The 15389-nt window shown below is 39.9% G+C and overlaps 3 protein-coding genes across 3 annotated transcripts; 1 reads left to right on the top strand and 2 right to left on the bottom strand.

Moving 5' to 3' along the window:
• The first annotated feature begins 580 nt into the window (after positions 1–580).
• On the top strand, positions 581–5266 carry LOC111780323. Its single transcript, XM_023660700.1, has 4 exons — positions 581–749; positions 825–3186; positions 4294–4604; positions 4825–5266. The coding sequence occupies exons 2-4, from the start codon at positions 977–979 to the stop codon at positions 5163–5165; spliced, it is 2862 nt and encodes a 953-aa protein (XP_023516468.1). The 5' UTR covers positions 581–749; positions 825–976; the 3' UTR covers positions 5166–5266.
• Positions 5227–8860, bottom strand: LOC111780334. The gene is made up of 4 exons (XM_023660711.1): positions 7697–8860; positions 6198–7535; positions 5946–6072; positions 5227–5611 (listed from the first exon to the last, which is right to left on the bottom strand). The coding sequence occupies exons 1-4, from the start codon at positions 8441–8443 to the stop codon at positions 5346–5348; spliced, it is 2478 nt and encodes an 825-aa protein (XP_023516479.1). The 5' UTR covers positions 8444–8860; the 3' UTR covers positions 5227–5345.
• Positions 8861–10130: 1270 nt separating this feature from the next.
• Positions 10131–14651, bottom strand: LOC111788225 (organelle RRM domain-containing protein 1, chloroplastic). The gene is made up of 9 exons (XM_023668510.1): positions 14241–14651; positions 14049–14146; positions 12689–12929; positions 12497–12594; positions 12349–12414; positions 11023–11112; positions 10880–10948; positions 10692–10798; positions 10131–10599 (listed from the first exon to the last, which is right to left on the bottom strand). Exons 1-9 carry the CDS (start codon positions 14603–14605, stop codon positions 10519–10521), a joined length of 1215 nt encoding a protein of 404 aa, XP_023524278.1. The 5' UTR covers positions 14606–14651; the 3' UTR covers positions 10131–10518.
• Positions 14652–15389: the final 738 nt, after the last annotated feature.

Below are 15389 nucleotides of genomic sequence, written 5' to 3'. Positions count from 1 at the left end.
AAGCCTTTAAAACACTTCTGCTAGGGGGAAGGTTTTCACGCAGTTTATAAATGGTGGTTTGTTCGCCTCCCCAACCAATGTGGGACATCACAATCCACCCCCCTTCAGGACCTAGCGTCCTCGCTGGCACTCTTTCCTTCCTCCAATCGATGTGGGACCGCCCACAAATCCACCCCTTTTGGGCTAGCGTCCTTACTGGTACACCGCCTCGTGTCTACCCCCTTCGGAGAACAGCGAGAAGGCTGGCACATCGTTCAGTGTCTGGCTCTGATAGCATTGTGATGTCCCACATTGTTTGGGGAGGAGAACAAACCATCATTTATAAGGGCGTGTAAACCTTCCTCTAGTACATGTGTTTTAAAGCCTTGAGGTAAAGCCCGAAAGGGAAAGTCAAAAGAGGACAATATGTACCAGCGGTGGATATGGGTAGTTACAATTTACATTTTGACATGGTTCAAAATAAAATAATTTTATAAAGATCGACTTTACCACGTGGAATTTACATTTATTCAGAAAAAAAAAAAAAAAAAAAATATATATATATTCGGTGGCGGTCGCTCTTATCGTAAGAACTAGTGTTTATTCCTCGAACAAATTAGGTGAAAAGAAATCTAGGTCGCCGAGCAATTGTTCGTCTTTGATTCGTGAATTTCGGAAACGGGAGCGAGAATTCGGTCATCCGGCAGGCTTAGGCGAAGGAGTATCACTGATACAGACCATCGATGGATCCTCAAGATTTACCCGCGAAGGTTTGAAAACTTTCCCAGTTTGATAATCCTTCTGTCGGATTTTCGTTGGATTTATGTTGCAATTTTTTTGCTCAGATAGCGCTCCATACTCCTGTTTGATCTTTGGATAGTGTGATTTAGGGCATGGGAATTGAAGTTTTTTGACGGTTTATTGCGAATCGGTTTCGACCATTTTAGGGTATTATTCAAACGCTTCGTTAGGAGTAATTTCTAATAATTAGCTAAACATGCAATGTCGAAGGCGTGAAGATTACTATGTTAGAGAATCGGAAAGTATGAAACTACATGCTCAGGATCGGCTTCATCTGGATCATGGTCGATATGTTAAGCCCAGACGGGAGGCACTGGATCGATCTCCGTGTCTTAGAAGGAGTTTGAGCCCTCACAGGATTGGTGACTCCTGGCGTGAATTGGGTTTGGGTCAGAGGGTTGACACCATTGAAAGGAGGGACGAGGATTGGCGTCTAAGAACTGGAAGGAACAAGGATATCGGGTCAAGTGTACCTTCTTATGGTCAAGCGAGGGAAAGGCCTAACTACGACGAAGTGTTCCTGCACAACGATCACAGGCAGCTTTCAGAATTGCAGCGAACACATGTTTTATCTGAGCCAAGGAAAATTTCGGCGGAGGATGAGTTTTTAGATTATAATCAAGACCTTCGGTATATGCATGATGATTTGAGAATTAGGATAGAGAGAGAAATTAATCAAGGGAAATGGTCCGATGGTAGTGGACAAAGGAGGATGAATCAAAAACTTTTGGCTGCAGAGGAGGGCGAGATGGCAATGGGGTCCTACAATTCACATTTGGATATGAATCCTGCGTCAATTTATAGAGACTTCTTACCATCATCCCAGAGTTTGGATATGAGAAGTCTCGACAACGAAAGATTTAAATATCGAGATGATGCAGTTTCAGATAAATCACAAGGTGCAGATTATCATGAAGTTGAACCAAACCTCAGGTTTCATTCGAGGAATATTGAATATTCTGCAAGCTCAGGATTTTATTCCAGAAAATATGAGAGCTCTTTGTCAAGACCATTAACAGGCAGGTGTTTGGAATCTTATCAGGATGGGCAGTACCTCCAAATTTCAGATGAGTTTTCAGAAAGGAGCCATGGAGATTTTGTGGACCCTAAAGAATTTAATTCATATGGGAAAAGGACCCTTGTAGATTCAGCCATGGTTGGAGGAAAGAGGAATCTAACTCCTCATCAACAAGGTACTAATAGTTCCAGGAGGGAGCATGGGAGCTATTTTTATTCTAAGCCCGAGGGAACAGTGAATGATTCATATGAAGGTCCGTCTCGAGTAATGCAGAAAATTACTCAAACCCGTAATTATATCGATTATGATAGTGCAATTGTGTCTGGTCGTGGAGACTTTTCAAGACCAAAAGTTTCGAGCGATAGTTTGCTGAAATTACCAAATGTTGATGACTCGTATGCAAACCATAGAACTGGAATAGCACTCGACTGTTATAGACTTAGAAAACAGACAGTTTTAGATTACCCTGATATAGAATTAACAAAAGCAGTGAACCATGGCAGTGAATATGTAGGTACTGGGTCCATCCATCTTGAGGTGGGTAGGAGAGTAACTCAAAGTTTCGAAGAGTCACCCATTAACCCTTCTCCGTATTGTCAAAAATTGCTTGCAAGATCAGATTATGGCTCCGAAAGAGAAGTAGGTTCACATCTTTTGAAAGAGAGGTTGCATGAATCCTCCATGTTCAAGTGTGATGGAGAAGCTTACAGAAATACTGAAAGCCTAGAAAGAATGACAGAGGGTGTTTGCACTTATAACTTGAAGGATCGGGTGCCAAAAAGAAAATATTTTGAGGAAGATAGGAATTTACTCGATTGTAAAATAGGAACATCTTGTGATTATATGCCCAGTAAGGTTGTGGATCTATATAATAGTGGTGAAGAGTGGATGGAGGACGATACCAATCGCAGATATACATCCAGGAAAGCAAAATTTGACCGCAACAAATACAGGAAGCCAAATAAGAAGTATGATCGGCATAATTTATATGCTTCTGATGATTCGTTTTTACGCGAAAGCTATTTGGATAATGCTAAGAAATATGAAACTGGTCCTAAATATATGAAGGGCAATAAAAAACAGGGTACTTCAAGCTGGATCAAGTCACAAAATGTTGATCGCAGAAATAGTCTTCATAAACAGCATAAAGTTTGGAATAAAACCGAAGGGGAAAACGGTTATGTTTATTTAAATGACGCTGACTTGTCAGATGATTTGGTAATACCTACGGAATCAGAACCTCCTGAGGATTCTGAAAAGTTCAATCAAATGGTTCATGAGGCCTTTTTGAAGTGCTTGAAAATGTTGAATATGAAGGCTAGTGTCCGAAAAAGGTACAAGGACCAAGGGAATGGCGGTAGTTTATATTGCATCGTATGTGGCAGAAGGTCTGTCTTCTTACCTATTTCCTAATCACGGAGACTCCATTTCATATATTGACTCAAGAGTATCCTAAATGCTATTGTGCAACGTATTTCAAGCTAGATTATGAGAATTAACCTTCAAGGTTCTGTTCTTTAAGTTTCTTTGGGTTATAAGAAGGATATGGCTGTTCAGATTGACCTTTACCGATGTGTCTGTCTGTGTGTGCCTTTTTAGTTATCACTTGTTAATGGTGGTGAGTATATGCTATAAAGTGCACATCAATGTGATTTCTTTGGAAGGATAACAAAGAGAATAATGAGATCACTGGGGGGTCAGGAAGGCTCCTTGGTGCATAGGATCCTCCCATTTTTAATGTTTTAGAGAACTATAAGAGCAGTATCAGCTCGTTGTAGCAAGGTCCGAGCTAGAGGGTTTGGTTTGCTTTTTTAATCCTCGTGATTAACTATCTCATTTATTATATTTGCACGAGCAGTGGATGTATGGCCAGTCCACTTTAGCAAGAATTAGATTTGCATGAAGATATGACTTCCTTTGATATTTATCATTGATCCAGAACTTTGCTTTTGGAATATTATTTTCCTAGCCATTTTGCAGAATTTAGGAGAGTGTGTATATCTTAGCTTGGACTTTCTGTGATGCATATGATCTACATTACTGTTTGTTGGTAGCTTCTTAACCTATAATGGTCATTCTTTGACATGTATATTAATTATCAGTGAAGATAGGTAGAATTGGTTTGTGAGGTGTCCATCTTAAGGCCAGCATGTTAGAACTACTTGGATAGTTACTTTACAAAGACAGTTCAAGGGTTTAACTTTTTAGTTAAAAAAAACATCAAGGTGAATTGCTTTGTTAGAAGGGGAATTGGCTGTATCCAGTATCTCCATGGGTGAATGTAGAAAGGTGAAGGACCTTTTTTTTAATATTAATCGAGGCCATGTGGGTTTAATCGTCAACCGAGTGATTTTGATAGGTTCTCATCTGCTGTTGCCTACCGTCTCGTCCTAAATCTAGCACCTTTTACAGACGTGCTATATGTGCAGCGGGAAGTATCGTATTTTTTTAACTTTATATAATTAATTCCAGCTTGCCTATTTGTGTCCTTGCAGCTACTCGAAGGAATTTTTGGATACTCAACGCCTGGTAAAGCACGCCTATATGTCCCACAAGATCGGGTTGAGGGCTCAGCATTTAGGTCTTGCCAAAGCCATATGCGTTTTGATGGGGTGGAACAGTGCCCTTCCCCAAGATACTGTAACATGGGTTCCTGAGGACTTGCACAAGGAAGAAGCTGTGGTTCAGAAGGAGGATCTTATCATCTGGCCGCCTGTTGTTATCGTCCGCAACATTTCTATGTCATGCAGCAATCCTGGAAAGTGGAAAGTTATAACAATTGAAGCACTCGAGGCCTTCTTAAGAAGTAAGTGATCTTTACTAATGGAAAGTTATCATCATGTTAAATAGGATTTGACCGATACGATCGATGATGATAGCCGTAGGTGTAATGATTGTGGTTTATTACTGTATCTCAAAGCATGTCTAAGACTTCAAATTAGCAGTTTTGCAATAGAAACTGATTAGCTATTCACAGTAAGATCCGGGTCGGGCGAGGTCATGGATTTAACCCTATTGAATGGCAGGTAAGAATTTGCTGAAGGGAAGAGTCAAGATGAGTTTAGGCTGCCCTGCAGATCAAAGTGTAATGGTGCTGAAGTTCCTGCCAACCTTTTCTGGTTTGACAGATGCTGAAAGACTCAACAAGTTCTTCCTTGAAAAGAGACATGGAAGAGTGAACTTTGAGCAGTCGAAGGGCCTTAATGGCAAAGGGAACGATGTCGGAAAAACAGCGGAAGGAAACGAGATCGAAGAGGAAGAAGTGCTCTATGGATACTTGGGGATTGCAGAGGATTTGGATAGTGTAGAGTTCAATATAAGGAAGTCGAGTTCGATAAAGAGCAAAAAGGAAATTTTGGAGTTGTAAAATCCTTTTCTAGTTGTTTTTATAGAATGCCAGAAGAGATTCGAACACGGAACACGGAACGAAATGAAAATTTGAGATTCTATTTGTGTTAGTTTTTAGAATTTGGCTCATTGTACAGAATAGAATGTACACATTGATGAAATACTATACAATAATTAAGAACAGTTTGGATACAAAATTTTATTCAAGAAAGCATGAAGCAGTGGCGGCGGCGGCGGCGGCTGCTGCTTCAGCTTCCAGCAATTCTGATGCCTGAATTGCTTCGGCAATCCTAAGTGCCGTCATGGCTTTGTAAGTTGCCAAATCTGCATTCTGCAACAGCAACTGTGCCCTTTGTCGCTTGCTTACAGCAGTTTCAACGCATCGGTCAGCTGCTGCCTTCACTTCTTCGTACTTTTGCATTCCGTTCTGATGATGCTCCATGGCATCTCGTCTCGAGAATGTATCTGCACGTAGATCACTCGAGATTAACATAACAAATCCAATGCTAAATACACTCCAACCAGAACAATGTAACTCGTGACATTGGCAATTCGAACCTATGATCCTCCTATGGTATCTATTTTTTTACGTTACCGACCCACTCTTGGGGCGAGTAGTTTTCAGAAGGCGGGTTGGTAAAAATAGCTTTAGTATGTGGAGAATCACAGAGAGCAAGTGGGTGATGCCAAAAATATCTTAAAGATGAATTGATTCTACAAATCTCGCTACATGTTATCGATGTTTTTTCACGATACCTACCCGCCCCGAATCGATTCTTTTAGTTCACAAGAACAATACCTTCTAAGATACTTGATTGGGTAGCCCTCCCCCCACATCCAGATTGGCTAGGTTGTCTTTTGAATGACCTTCTTCTTCGCATGATATGTTTAGGGATCACCGGAGGTTTCCTCTTAGCCTGATGAGCCTGGAAGGAAGACCATCCGAACAGTTCATGCAAAAGTTTAGAAACTTCAAAAACATGAAACCACTCTCACATACAAGTCTTAAAAGTTAAAAAGGAAAGCCGGGTTTGAAGGATACAGAAAGTACCTGGAAAACCCTGATCAAAGACGACTTTCGTTGTTTTCGTTTCTTCGTCCAATAAGCAAATAAAGACTCGACTATCGACTGGCTACCGAGATGCGTGCATATATCAGCAGGTGCTTCCTCATTGGAGAAGGCATCTGGATTACAGAAAAATCCCTTCTCAAAAGCATCGACCATCAACTCGAAATTATCCGCTGAAACACATTCATGGTGATTGTCGGTTGCAACGAGCTCGTCGTTGAACTTGCTTAACCATTCCTCATCATCAGAGTCCATGTCGTAATTTGCTGTACTCTTTGCCATTGCTCTGCATACCTCATCGTCGTTTACAGAGATATACGTATCTGGCCTTCGAAAAGAAACACCGCTACTATCAACGTAACCTGGGACTTCGGATACTATAGGCACAGGAATAGCTTTAGCGGCAGAACATGGGATATTGCGATCGGAACACTCCTTGTAAAGATCCTTGAAAACAAACCAATCCCTTCTATTAGGAAACTCCAGCTTCCAACCGTTATCTGATGACCACAAGATTGCATGTGTAAAACGATTGCATGAAGCGGGCTTCATGATGACTTTATCTGCTTTGAATGTGTATCTAGTTGAACCATCTTTCTTGACAACTAGAAGCCATTCACACGATGCAGAAAACTCGAGCACGATACTGGCTCCCTCTTCTCTCAAACATTTATCAGATTCTACAATTAATATATTTGCATTGCAGCACGATGAGCTAACATCCATTGCCGATCGCAATGCAGTAGAACTCTCTTCTCTGATACGTCCAGCAGAGTCTCTCCGGGCCAAGTTCTTGTGCCTGATACAAGATGCAGCAGAAGGAAACGATACACTGCGTTTCATATCATCAGCCCCTAAAGAGCCAATGGCTTTTTGCATAGCAGCAAGAGAATGGCTTCTTGGTCTCCTCATCCCCCGCGAACTTCTCCTTTTCCTTATGCCACGAAAGCTGAAACCATTTCGGTATTGCAGGGTCCGACTACCTAATCTTGAAGCTCGAACAGATGGATGTGAAATGGATCGACTCTTAGTATGATCGACTCCAACGACCATAGATTTGCATTCCAAAGAACTTCCAGGAGGACTGGAAACAAGGTACTCTTCATTACTGTCTTCTGCATTATCACTACTCATATCTACATCTAACTGATTGTTATTATATACTAGACGAGCTTGAATCCAAGTTACTCTAAAAAGCATCAAGGAATGCAAGTGCATAAAACAGAGAGGAACAGCGGAAAAATCCAGATGGAACATCGGAATCGACTGCACGGCCCCGAAAATCACACACATGCCAGAGCTTCCAATAGAAGGATAACTCTGAAAGACAGGGCAAGATCAAAACAAAGAAATGCTTAATTGAATCAAGAAACAACAGAAGGTAATCTCTATACCCATTTCACAAATTTCTAACACAGCACACAATTCTATTGAAGCCAAACATTTTATTAAAGAACAACACTTAGATTAATATGTAATACCTGCAAGAAACGCATTCCCTTAGAAGCAAAAACATCATGGATTGGACTGGACAATAAAAATGCAGAAAACTTAGCCATCCCCAGCTCTGGACTCTTAAAGTGTCTAAGAACCGAGAGCATAAAATCTGAAAAACAGCCAACACCATCATGATCACTCCCAGCAAAAACAGTGAGAACACGATCCCGGGGCGGTGGCGAAATGCTCTGCTTATGGAAATGCAGTTTAGCAGAATGGCCACCTGCTGTGGGCTCCCAATGTTCAACAGTGTTCTTCCTCGATCTCTGTCTTCGAATGAATCGAAGTCCAAACATCCTATCCATTTCATCAAAAACATCACCGTTTTCTGAAAGACCCCTCTTCCTCTTTCTTCTATAAACTTCACCAAACATCCGATCCACATAACCAAATTCACCATCGCCATTGATTCTAGCCAAAACCTTCACTGGCTTAGGCACTTCCGCTACACAAGCATCATCCTCCTCCTCCTCACGAATGTTAACAACGACAACACTCTTTGGTTTGACATTTCGTATTCCTTGCCACTTACCATGGAACCTAACCTGGCCACTTCCGCCCCCATTCCCTCTCTTGTTGACGACAGGGTACCAATCAGAGACATCTTTAGTCTTCTTAAGCTTCGCTTCAACCGATTCAATGCAAAGCCGTCTTCCAGACCTTAAAACTCTACCTCCATCAACACCTTTCAATCCAATAACTCTTGTCCTTCTCATCCCCACCGTCGGCATTGCCGTAAGGTTATGAAGAATCAAACAACACCACTCGACAATCAACCTCTTCGAATTCACTGACGCTGTCCCCAAACTCCGATCCGCCACCGAACCGGCAACCGTCGCCAGTGCTTAACAAGCATCCATTTCGATCGATCAAACAAGTGACTGTATACACGATGATCCAGAATTATAAATGAAATCCAACTCGAATTCGAGACTTGGCGCCAAATAATTCGAAGGGGAAAAAAAATTAAAAATCAAACAGAAACAAATACATAGACATCCAGAAACGAGAAAACTACAAAAATCTCCACCGAATCGTACACTACTCTCATTCAAACCCAAAAATCCAAAATAAAAAAGAAAATCAAAAGGGGAAAGGGGAAAAAATCAAGGATCCATTTACAGAGGCTAAGAAAAACCCGAAAAAAAAAANGAACCCGAAAAGGAATCCCAACGGTTAGATCCGAAAGAATGATCGAGAATCGGTGAGAGTGAGAGAGTCTCGTGCAAACTGACAGAGCAGTTGAGAGAGAGAGAGAAGACGGCTAGGGTTTATGAAAAAACCACTGGAAGTGGGGGCGGAAAGCAGGGGGAATAGTGGTCGCCGACTAAGAATAGCCGTTGGATGAAAAGATGAACGGTCAGATTCTCTCTAGGGGGTGAAGAGGATTTGGATTCAGCTTTCTTCTAGGATACCTTTTTTTCTTTTTTCTTTTTTCTTTTTTTTTTAATTAATTTTGCAATTTTTAAGGAGGGGAAAAGAAAAGGGCGGGTTGATATTTTCGAGTCCGCGAATTTTAATGAATTTACTAAAATAGGCCTCAACGTGGCCACGTAGTTCGACGACAGCTGGCATTATTAAAAAATTAAATAAGCTATTAAACTAATTTAATAAAATTATTTCTAATTAATAATTTGAATTTTTTTAAATCGTCGGATTTGTAATTGAACAGGTCAATTTTTTTTTTTTTTTTTTTTTTAAATTCGGGTGATTTTATGAATAAAAATCTTAAATAAAACTTAAATTTCATCAAATTTAACATGAAAGATAAAAAAGTATTTGGAATTTAAATTTAAATTTGAAAAATACAAAAAAAAAAATTAATAATAATTTATACGCGTTTCAACCCATTGTGAATGATAATTTATTTAAAATAAACTAAAAATTAAATGGTTATGCAAATTTACCTGAAATATAAAGAAAATTCATGATAGTTTATTTAAAATTAAACTAAAAATTAAATGGTTATGCAAATTTACCTGAAATATAAAGAAAATTCCGGCGAGTCTTTTCTTTAAACCGAGCAAAATTAAATACTTGTAGAGGTCGAGAGAGACTTCAGAAAGAAAATCGAGATCCGAGATGTGTGTGGAATACATAATTTGGCTCTATTATTTATACCTATTTTTTAAAATTTGAAATAATATATTTTAATATCTAATATATTTAAATCATACGATCTTAACAAATTCTGTTTTAAAAAGATATATTTTATACAAAGAATCTCTCAATTATTTTATGATAAATTAAATATTAATTTAAATTCTTTAAATATATTTTTCTCGTTTATATTTAATATATTAAAAATATTAAATATTTATTTAAATGTTTAAATTTTTATTTCATTAACTAGATAGATAACTTCACCGTAGGCTAGACTAAGAGTTTGAGTTCTTATACACCATGGTACCAAATGAGTTTGACTACAAACACAATTCTTATCCATAAATGATCCAAAAGGTGCCATGAGGATCGTTCGTTTAGATTGTCATTTCATAAACCGTAGCAAGCTACCGTTAACCGCTGCCTAGTCTCGATTTTGAGTCGGTTTGGATGCTAAATAAAGAACATAAGCTAGATGAAGAGACGAGAAGCCGGACATCCTTGGTTTATATGCCTCATCATAGAGGTGGAACCGAACGAACTAAATCTTAAGACATAACGATCATAGACGAGGCCAACGAGTTCGTCCTTCCCTCGCCTTAGATCGGTACTCAAATATGGCTAGCTATCCCTCTAGGCTCAAATTTTGCTAGACTACTCAAAATTCTACGTTGAAGTACACAAATACGTGTTCTTTTTCGACCTACGGTCTAGAGCGGTTTCCACCGTATCTCCGAGGGCTCGGCTTGGCAACATCGACAACTATCATCCAGCCATTGATGATCTACATCAACCACACACACATATATATACAGCATGAACCAGATGGGAGAGAGTAGAAAGGAAGAGAAAGGGAGAGAGTTCATGTTTATTCACCTTGCCATTCATCTCTTTGAGTGCAGCACCAGCAGCTTCCTCTGTTGTATACTCTATAAATGCATACCCTTTGGACCTTTTGGAAATCTTGTCCATTATTATTTTAACTGCCCATCAAACCAAAACGATTTTGTCTCATGAGAAAACGTCTAGTTCGAACTTTAAACGACGAGATCAATGCACCATACCTTCGACAAGCTCACCGAAGCCTTCAAATGCAGCACGTAACGTTTTCTCCGACGTGTAAAACGAAAGACCTGTCCAGAAATGATTGATAGTAAATAAGACGAGTGTCGGAACACTTCGATGAAGAACATGCCAAGGTTAATACCAGTTATAAATAGTTTCTTTGTTTTCACAGGAGTAGTTTGATTTGTTTCTGAAGAATCTGGCAGATCCAAAGGATTCTTGGCAATAGTACCTGAAAAATGCAAGTGATTAATTCAAAGGAATCACTAGGAACAAGATAAAATTATGACTCTAGTGAATGTTCTTGATAATTTTTTAAATACGAAATCGAGCTTTCATTGAGAACAATGAAAGAACATACGAAGACATTAAAAAAAAGTAAGTCTGTCTTCAACGAACTCCAATCCAAAAGAGTAAGATTCAACTAATTATTGCAAAAAGTTTGATACCTCGACGACAATGACGAGGCATTAAACCTCGTCATGTCCCCACACCTCCTCCAAAAGCCTCTCAACCTCTCTAAAGATCCTACTAATCCTCTCGAGCTACACTATCCCGTCCCACGGGATAGTGAAGGAATAAGTCTGCCACAACACTCCTCTCTTGTGAGTGTGAGATCCCACATCAGTTGGAGAGAGGAACAAAGCATTCCTTATAAGGATGTGGAAACCTCTGCCTACCAGACACGTTTTAAAACTGTGAGGCTGACAACGAGACATATCGGACCAAAGCAAACAATATTTGCTAGCGGTGGACTTTGACAAATATATTGGGTTTATACCAACAATTTATCCTAATATTTGTGTCGTTTTGGTAATTTTCATTAATTCAACTCGGAGATATATGGTATCCTACGGACGATCTTACCATGCAACTTCGAGCCATCCATATAACATGCAAGCACTACACTAGCCCAAGGAAATATATTGAAATATACGACCTCAACAAGGTAGGATCAACCAAAGCCAAATGCAAGTTGAATAGAATGGGCAAAAATCATTGGTGTAACAGTCGAAGTCCACCACTATCAGATATTGTCCTAAGGCTTTTCCTTCCGAGCTTCCCCTCAAGGTTTTAAAATGCGTCTACTATGGAGAGGTTTCCACACCCTTATAAAGAATGTTCTGTTCTCCTCCCCAATCAATATGAGATCTCACAATCCCCCTTCAGACCCCAGTGTCCTCGCTGACACTCGTTCCCTTCTCCAATCGATGTGGGACCCCCAATCCACCCCCTTCGGGATCCAGCATCCTTACTGGCACATCCCCCGATCTCTGGCTCTGATACCATATGTAACAACTCAAACCCACTACTAGCAGATATTGTCCTCTTTGGGCTTCCCCTCAAGGCTTTAAAACGCTTATAAAGAATGTTTCGTTCTCATTCCCAACTGACGTGGAATCTCACACAATGACACTACAACTAAGCATTAGAATTGAAAGATTTACTCAAGGTTAGAAGATTGAACCTCCATAATCCTTATTCTCTGCCTCAAAGTTTGCATCCAGCTGAACAGATAAAACACCAGGAACACCTGCATATTGTGAGATTTGCATAAGAACCCAAAGAACTATGCAGAATAATGTCTAGAATAGCCATTGGAAACAGGACATTACCGGTTAATTCTTGTGCGCATTCCTCGTCCAATTCACAACAAAAGCCGAAGTTAGACTGCCAGGAAATATGATATATACACATTTGTGCATCCTTGTCACTGCAGATAATTGGCATAACAAGTCTTGAGGACAATGAAAATATCATAAACAAAATGAAACGGCAGCTTTTGTTACATACAATAGTAAACTTACTTCCCCAGAACTTTAGTTAATATCTCAACATAATAATCAACCATTTGAGCCTTGGTAACCACCCCGATACCTGGCTTGTCGATTCGAACAAGCCAATGCTTCGTTTTCCCTGAAGGGAATAAGAGTCTACCACCGTTTTGAGGGTCCGATTTCGGATTCAATTGAGGTGTTGATGAACCATGATCCTTCTCTGTGGAGCTGAAGTTTGGGTCTGGCTTAACAGATATTACCCCTGGTACTCCTGTAACACATGCTCGAATGAACATCAACAAAGATTGCAATGTCTGGTGAGAATTTAAATGAACTGTTGAAAATAAGCAATGAATCTACCAAAATGGTGAGTTTGGAATGACTTTTTGTAATAGTCCAAGCCCACCGCTACCGGATATTGTCTGCTTTGGTCCGTTACGTATTGTTGTCAATCTCACGGTTTTAAAACGCGTCTACTAAGGAGAAGTTTCCACACGCTTATAAGGAATGTTTCATTCCCCTCTCCATTCGATGTGGGATTCCACAATCCACCCCCTTGGAGGCCAGCGTCTTCGTTGACACATCGTCCGATGTCTGGCTCTGATACCATTTGTAACAGCCTAAGCCCACCGCTACCATATATTGTCCAATTTGGTCTATTACGTATCGCAGTCAACCTCACGATTTTAAAACGTGTCTGTTAGGGAGAGATTTCCACACCTTTATAAGAAATTATTTGTTCCCCTCTCCAACCGATGTGAGATCTCACAATCCACCCCCCTTGGGAGTCCAACGTCCTCACTGGCACATCACCCAGTGTCTAGCTCTATACCAATTGTAACAGTCCAAGCATTGTGAGATCCCACGTTGGTTGGAGAGGGGAATGAAACATTCCTTACAAAGGTGTGGAAACCTCTCCCTAGTAGACGCATTTTAAAACTGTGAGGCTGACAACAATACGTAATGGGCCAAAACGGACAATATTTGCTAGCGGTGGGCTTGGGCTATTACAAATGGTATCAAAGCCAAACATTGGGAGGTGTGCCAGCGAGGACGCTAGACCCCAAGGGGGTGGATTGCGAGATCTCACATCGATTGAAGAGGGAAATGAATCATTCCTTACAACGGTGTGGAAATCTCTCCCTAACAGACACGTTTTAAAATTATGAGACTGGCGACGATACGTAACGAACCAAACCTATCACTATCCAAAACTCTCCTAGAAATGGTCTTGAAAATCCTTAAAACACTAAAATGCTCTAAGGTGATCCTAAGAGAACAACTTACTAATACTCCTTTGAAAGTTTCTTAAAGTGTACTTTTCCTTTGAATTACTTTTTTCAAAAGTTACTATGCATAATCAATCGACACAACATATGTAGAAACTTACGGGCGAGCTCGATGGAAGTTTGTTCATCAATATCACAGCAAAACTCAAAGTAGGTATCCCAGGAAGCATCATAAATACACATCTGAGCATCCTTTTCACTGGCCAAATAATCCCAATTCAAAACAAAAATCAGCAGAAAAAAAAAAAAATAGATACATCACAATGAAACTGGAAAATCCGACGAACACCTACCTGCCCAAAACTCTTTCCAACGCTTTAACGTAATAATCAACGATTTCTGGCTTTGAATCGAACCCTGATGGAGGTCTCTCCATGAGGACCCTCCAATGGCGGTTTCCGCCGATGATCGGAGACCAGACAGAAGAAGTAGAAGGCGTGGATGTGGAAGCTAAATTAACTATAACAGAACAGCGAAGCGGAACGGTGGAGTGTAGATAAGAAGAAGAAGAAGAAGAAGAGATTGAGAATTTGTTCTTCTTGCTTGGTGATCGACGGAAGTTGATGTTAATGGCGGAGGATTGGAAATGAGTTTTGCAGGAATGGAATGAAAATTGATTTGATGTGCTAACGGTTGCTGAGGGCGAGAGCAACTCCATTGAAGCCGCTTACGTGATAGCCTAGCCTGGCTCGGGTTTGCCTGCAAATGAAGAACGAAAGGATAATAACAAAAGTCATATATATATATTATTTATTTTTTTGAGTATCGTTTGAGGGCTCTTAATAAAGTGTAATTAAAATTAATAATTTAAAAGATTAATGACCAAATTTAAAATTAATCTTAAAATTAGTGACTATTTAGTATATTTAGTGATAGCCATAGAACAACTTTTTTTCATAGTCTTCTTCAGCTTGATATGGTACCCTCGGGAAAAATCATATTAGTTTGAGGTTACTTGTAACATCAGCTTGATATGGTACCCTCGGGAAAAATCATATTAGTTTGAGGTTACTTGTAACAGTCCAAGTTCATTACTAGTAGATATCATTTGCTTTGAGTTTTTCCTTCCGAGCTTTCTCAATATTTTCCTTCCGAGCTTTCTCAATATTTTTTCTTTGAGCTTTCCCTTTCGGGCTTCCAGATTTTAAAACGAGTCTGTTAGGGAGAACAACTGATGTGAGATTTCACAATCCATTCACAATCCATCCCCCTTCGAGCCCAGCGTCTTTGCTGCCACACCGCCTTGGGGTTCAACCTCCTCGCTGACACATCGCCTAGTGTCGGGCTCTGATACCATTTGTAACATTCAAAGTCTACCGCTTGTAGATATTGTCCTCTTTGGACTTTTCCTTCCGTGAAAAAACAATTATATTAAATTATAAGTTTAGTTTATGAATTATCTAGTCCATGATTTTTTTCAATTTTATGTCTAATAGGTCCCC

Source organism: Cucurbita pepo, chromosome LG01, assembly GCF_002806865.2.
Source record: "Cucurbita pepo subsp. pepo cultivar mu-cu-16 chromosome LG01, ASM280686v2, whole genome shotgun sequence".
In the NCBI taxonomy this organism is placed as follows: Eukaryota; Viridiplantae; Streptophyta; class Magnoliopsida; order Cucurbitales; family Cucurbitaceae; genus Cucurbita; species Cucurbita pepo.
The sequence above is the reverse complement of the archived record's forward strand: the minus strand, read 5'-3'. Positions and strand labels throughout refer to the sequence as shown.

Bases quoted from the DNA above. Each gene is read 5' to 3' on its own strand.
- LOC111780323 (XM_023660700.1), top strand. From the start codon at position 977: ATGCAATGTCGAAGGCGTGAAGATTACTATGTTAGAGAATCGGAAAGT. The intron at 3,187-4,293 runs GTCTGTCTTCTT...GTGTCCTTGCAG, and splicing joins TGCATCGTATGTGGCAGAAG to CTACTCGAAGGAATTTTTGG. The intron at 4,605-4,824 runs GTAAGTGATCTT...ATTGAATGGCAG, and splicing joins ACTCGAGGCCTTCTTAAGAA to GTAAGAATTTGCTGAAGGGA.
- LOC111780334 (XM_023660711.1), bottom strand. From the start codon at position 8,443: ATGCCGACGGTGGGGATGAGAAGGACAAGAGTTATTGGATTGAAAGGT. The intron at 6,073-6,197 runs GTACTTTCTGTA...TCTTCCTTCCAG, and splicing joins CTTTGATCAGGGTTTTCCAG to GCTCATCAGGCTAAGAGGAA. The intron at 5,612-5,945 runs GTATTGTTCTTG...ATCTACGTGCAG, and splicing joins CCAATCAAGTATCTTAGAAG to ATACATTCTCGAGACGAGAT.
- LOC111788225 (XM_023668510.1), bottom strand. From the start codon at position 14,605: ATGGAGTTGCTCTCGCCCTCAGCAACCGTTAGCACATCAAATCAATTT. The intron at 12,415-12,496 runs GTAATGTCCTGT...CACAATATGCAG, and splicing joins ATGCGCACAAGAATTAACCG to GTGTTCCTGGTGTTTTATCT. The intron at 10,799-10,879 runs GTATGGTGCATT...TTTGATGGGCAG, and splicing joins CTTCGGTGAGCTTGTCGAAG to TTAAAATAATAATGGACAAG.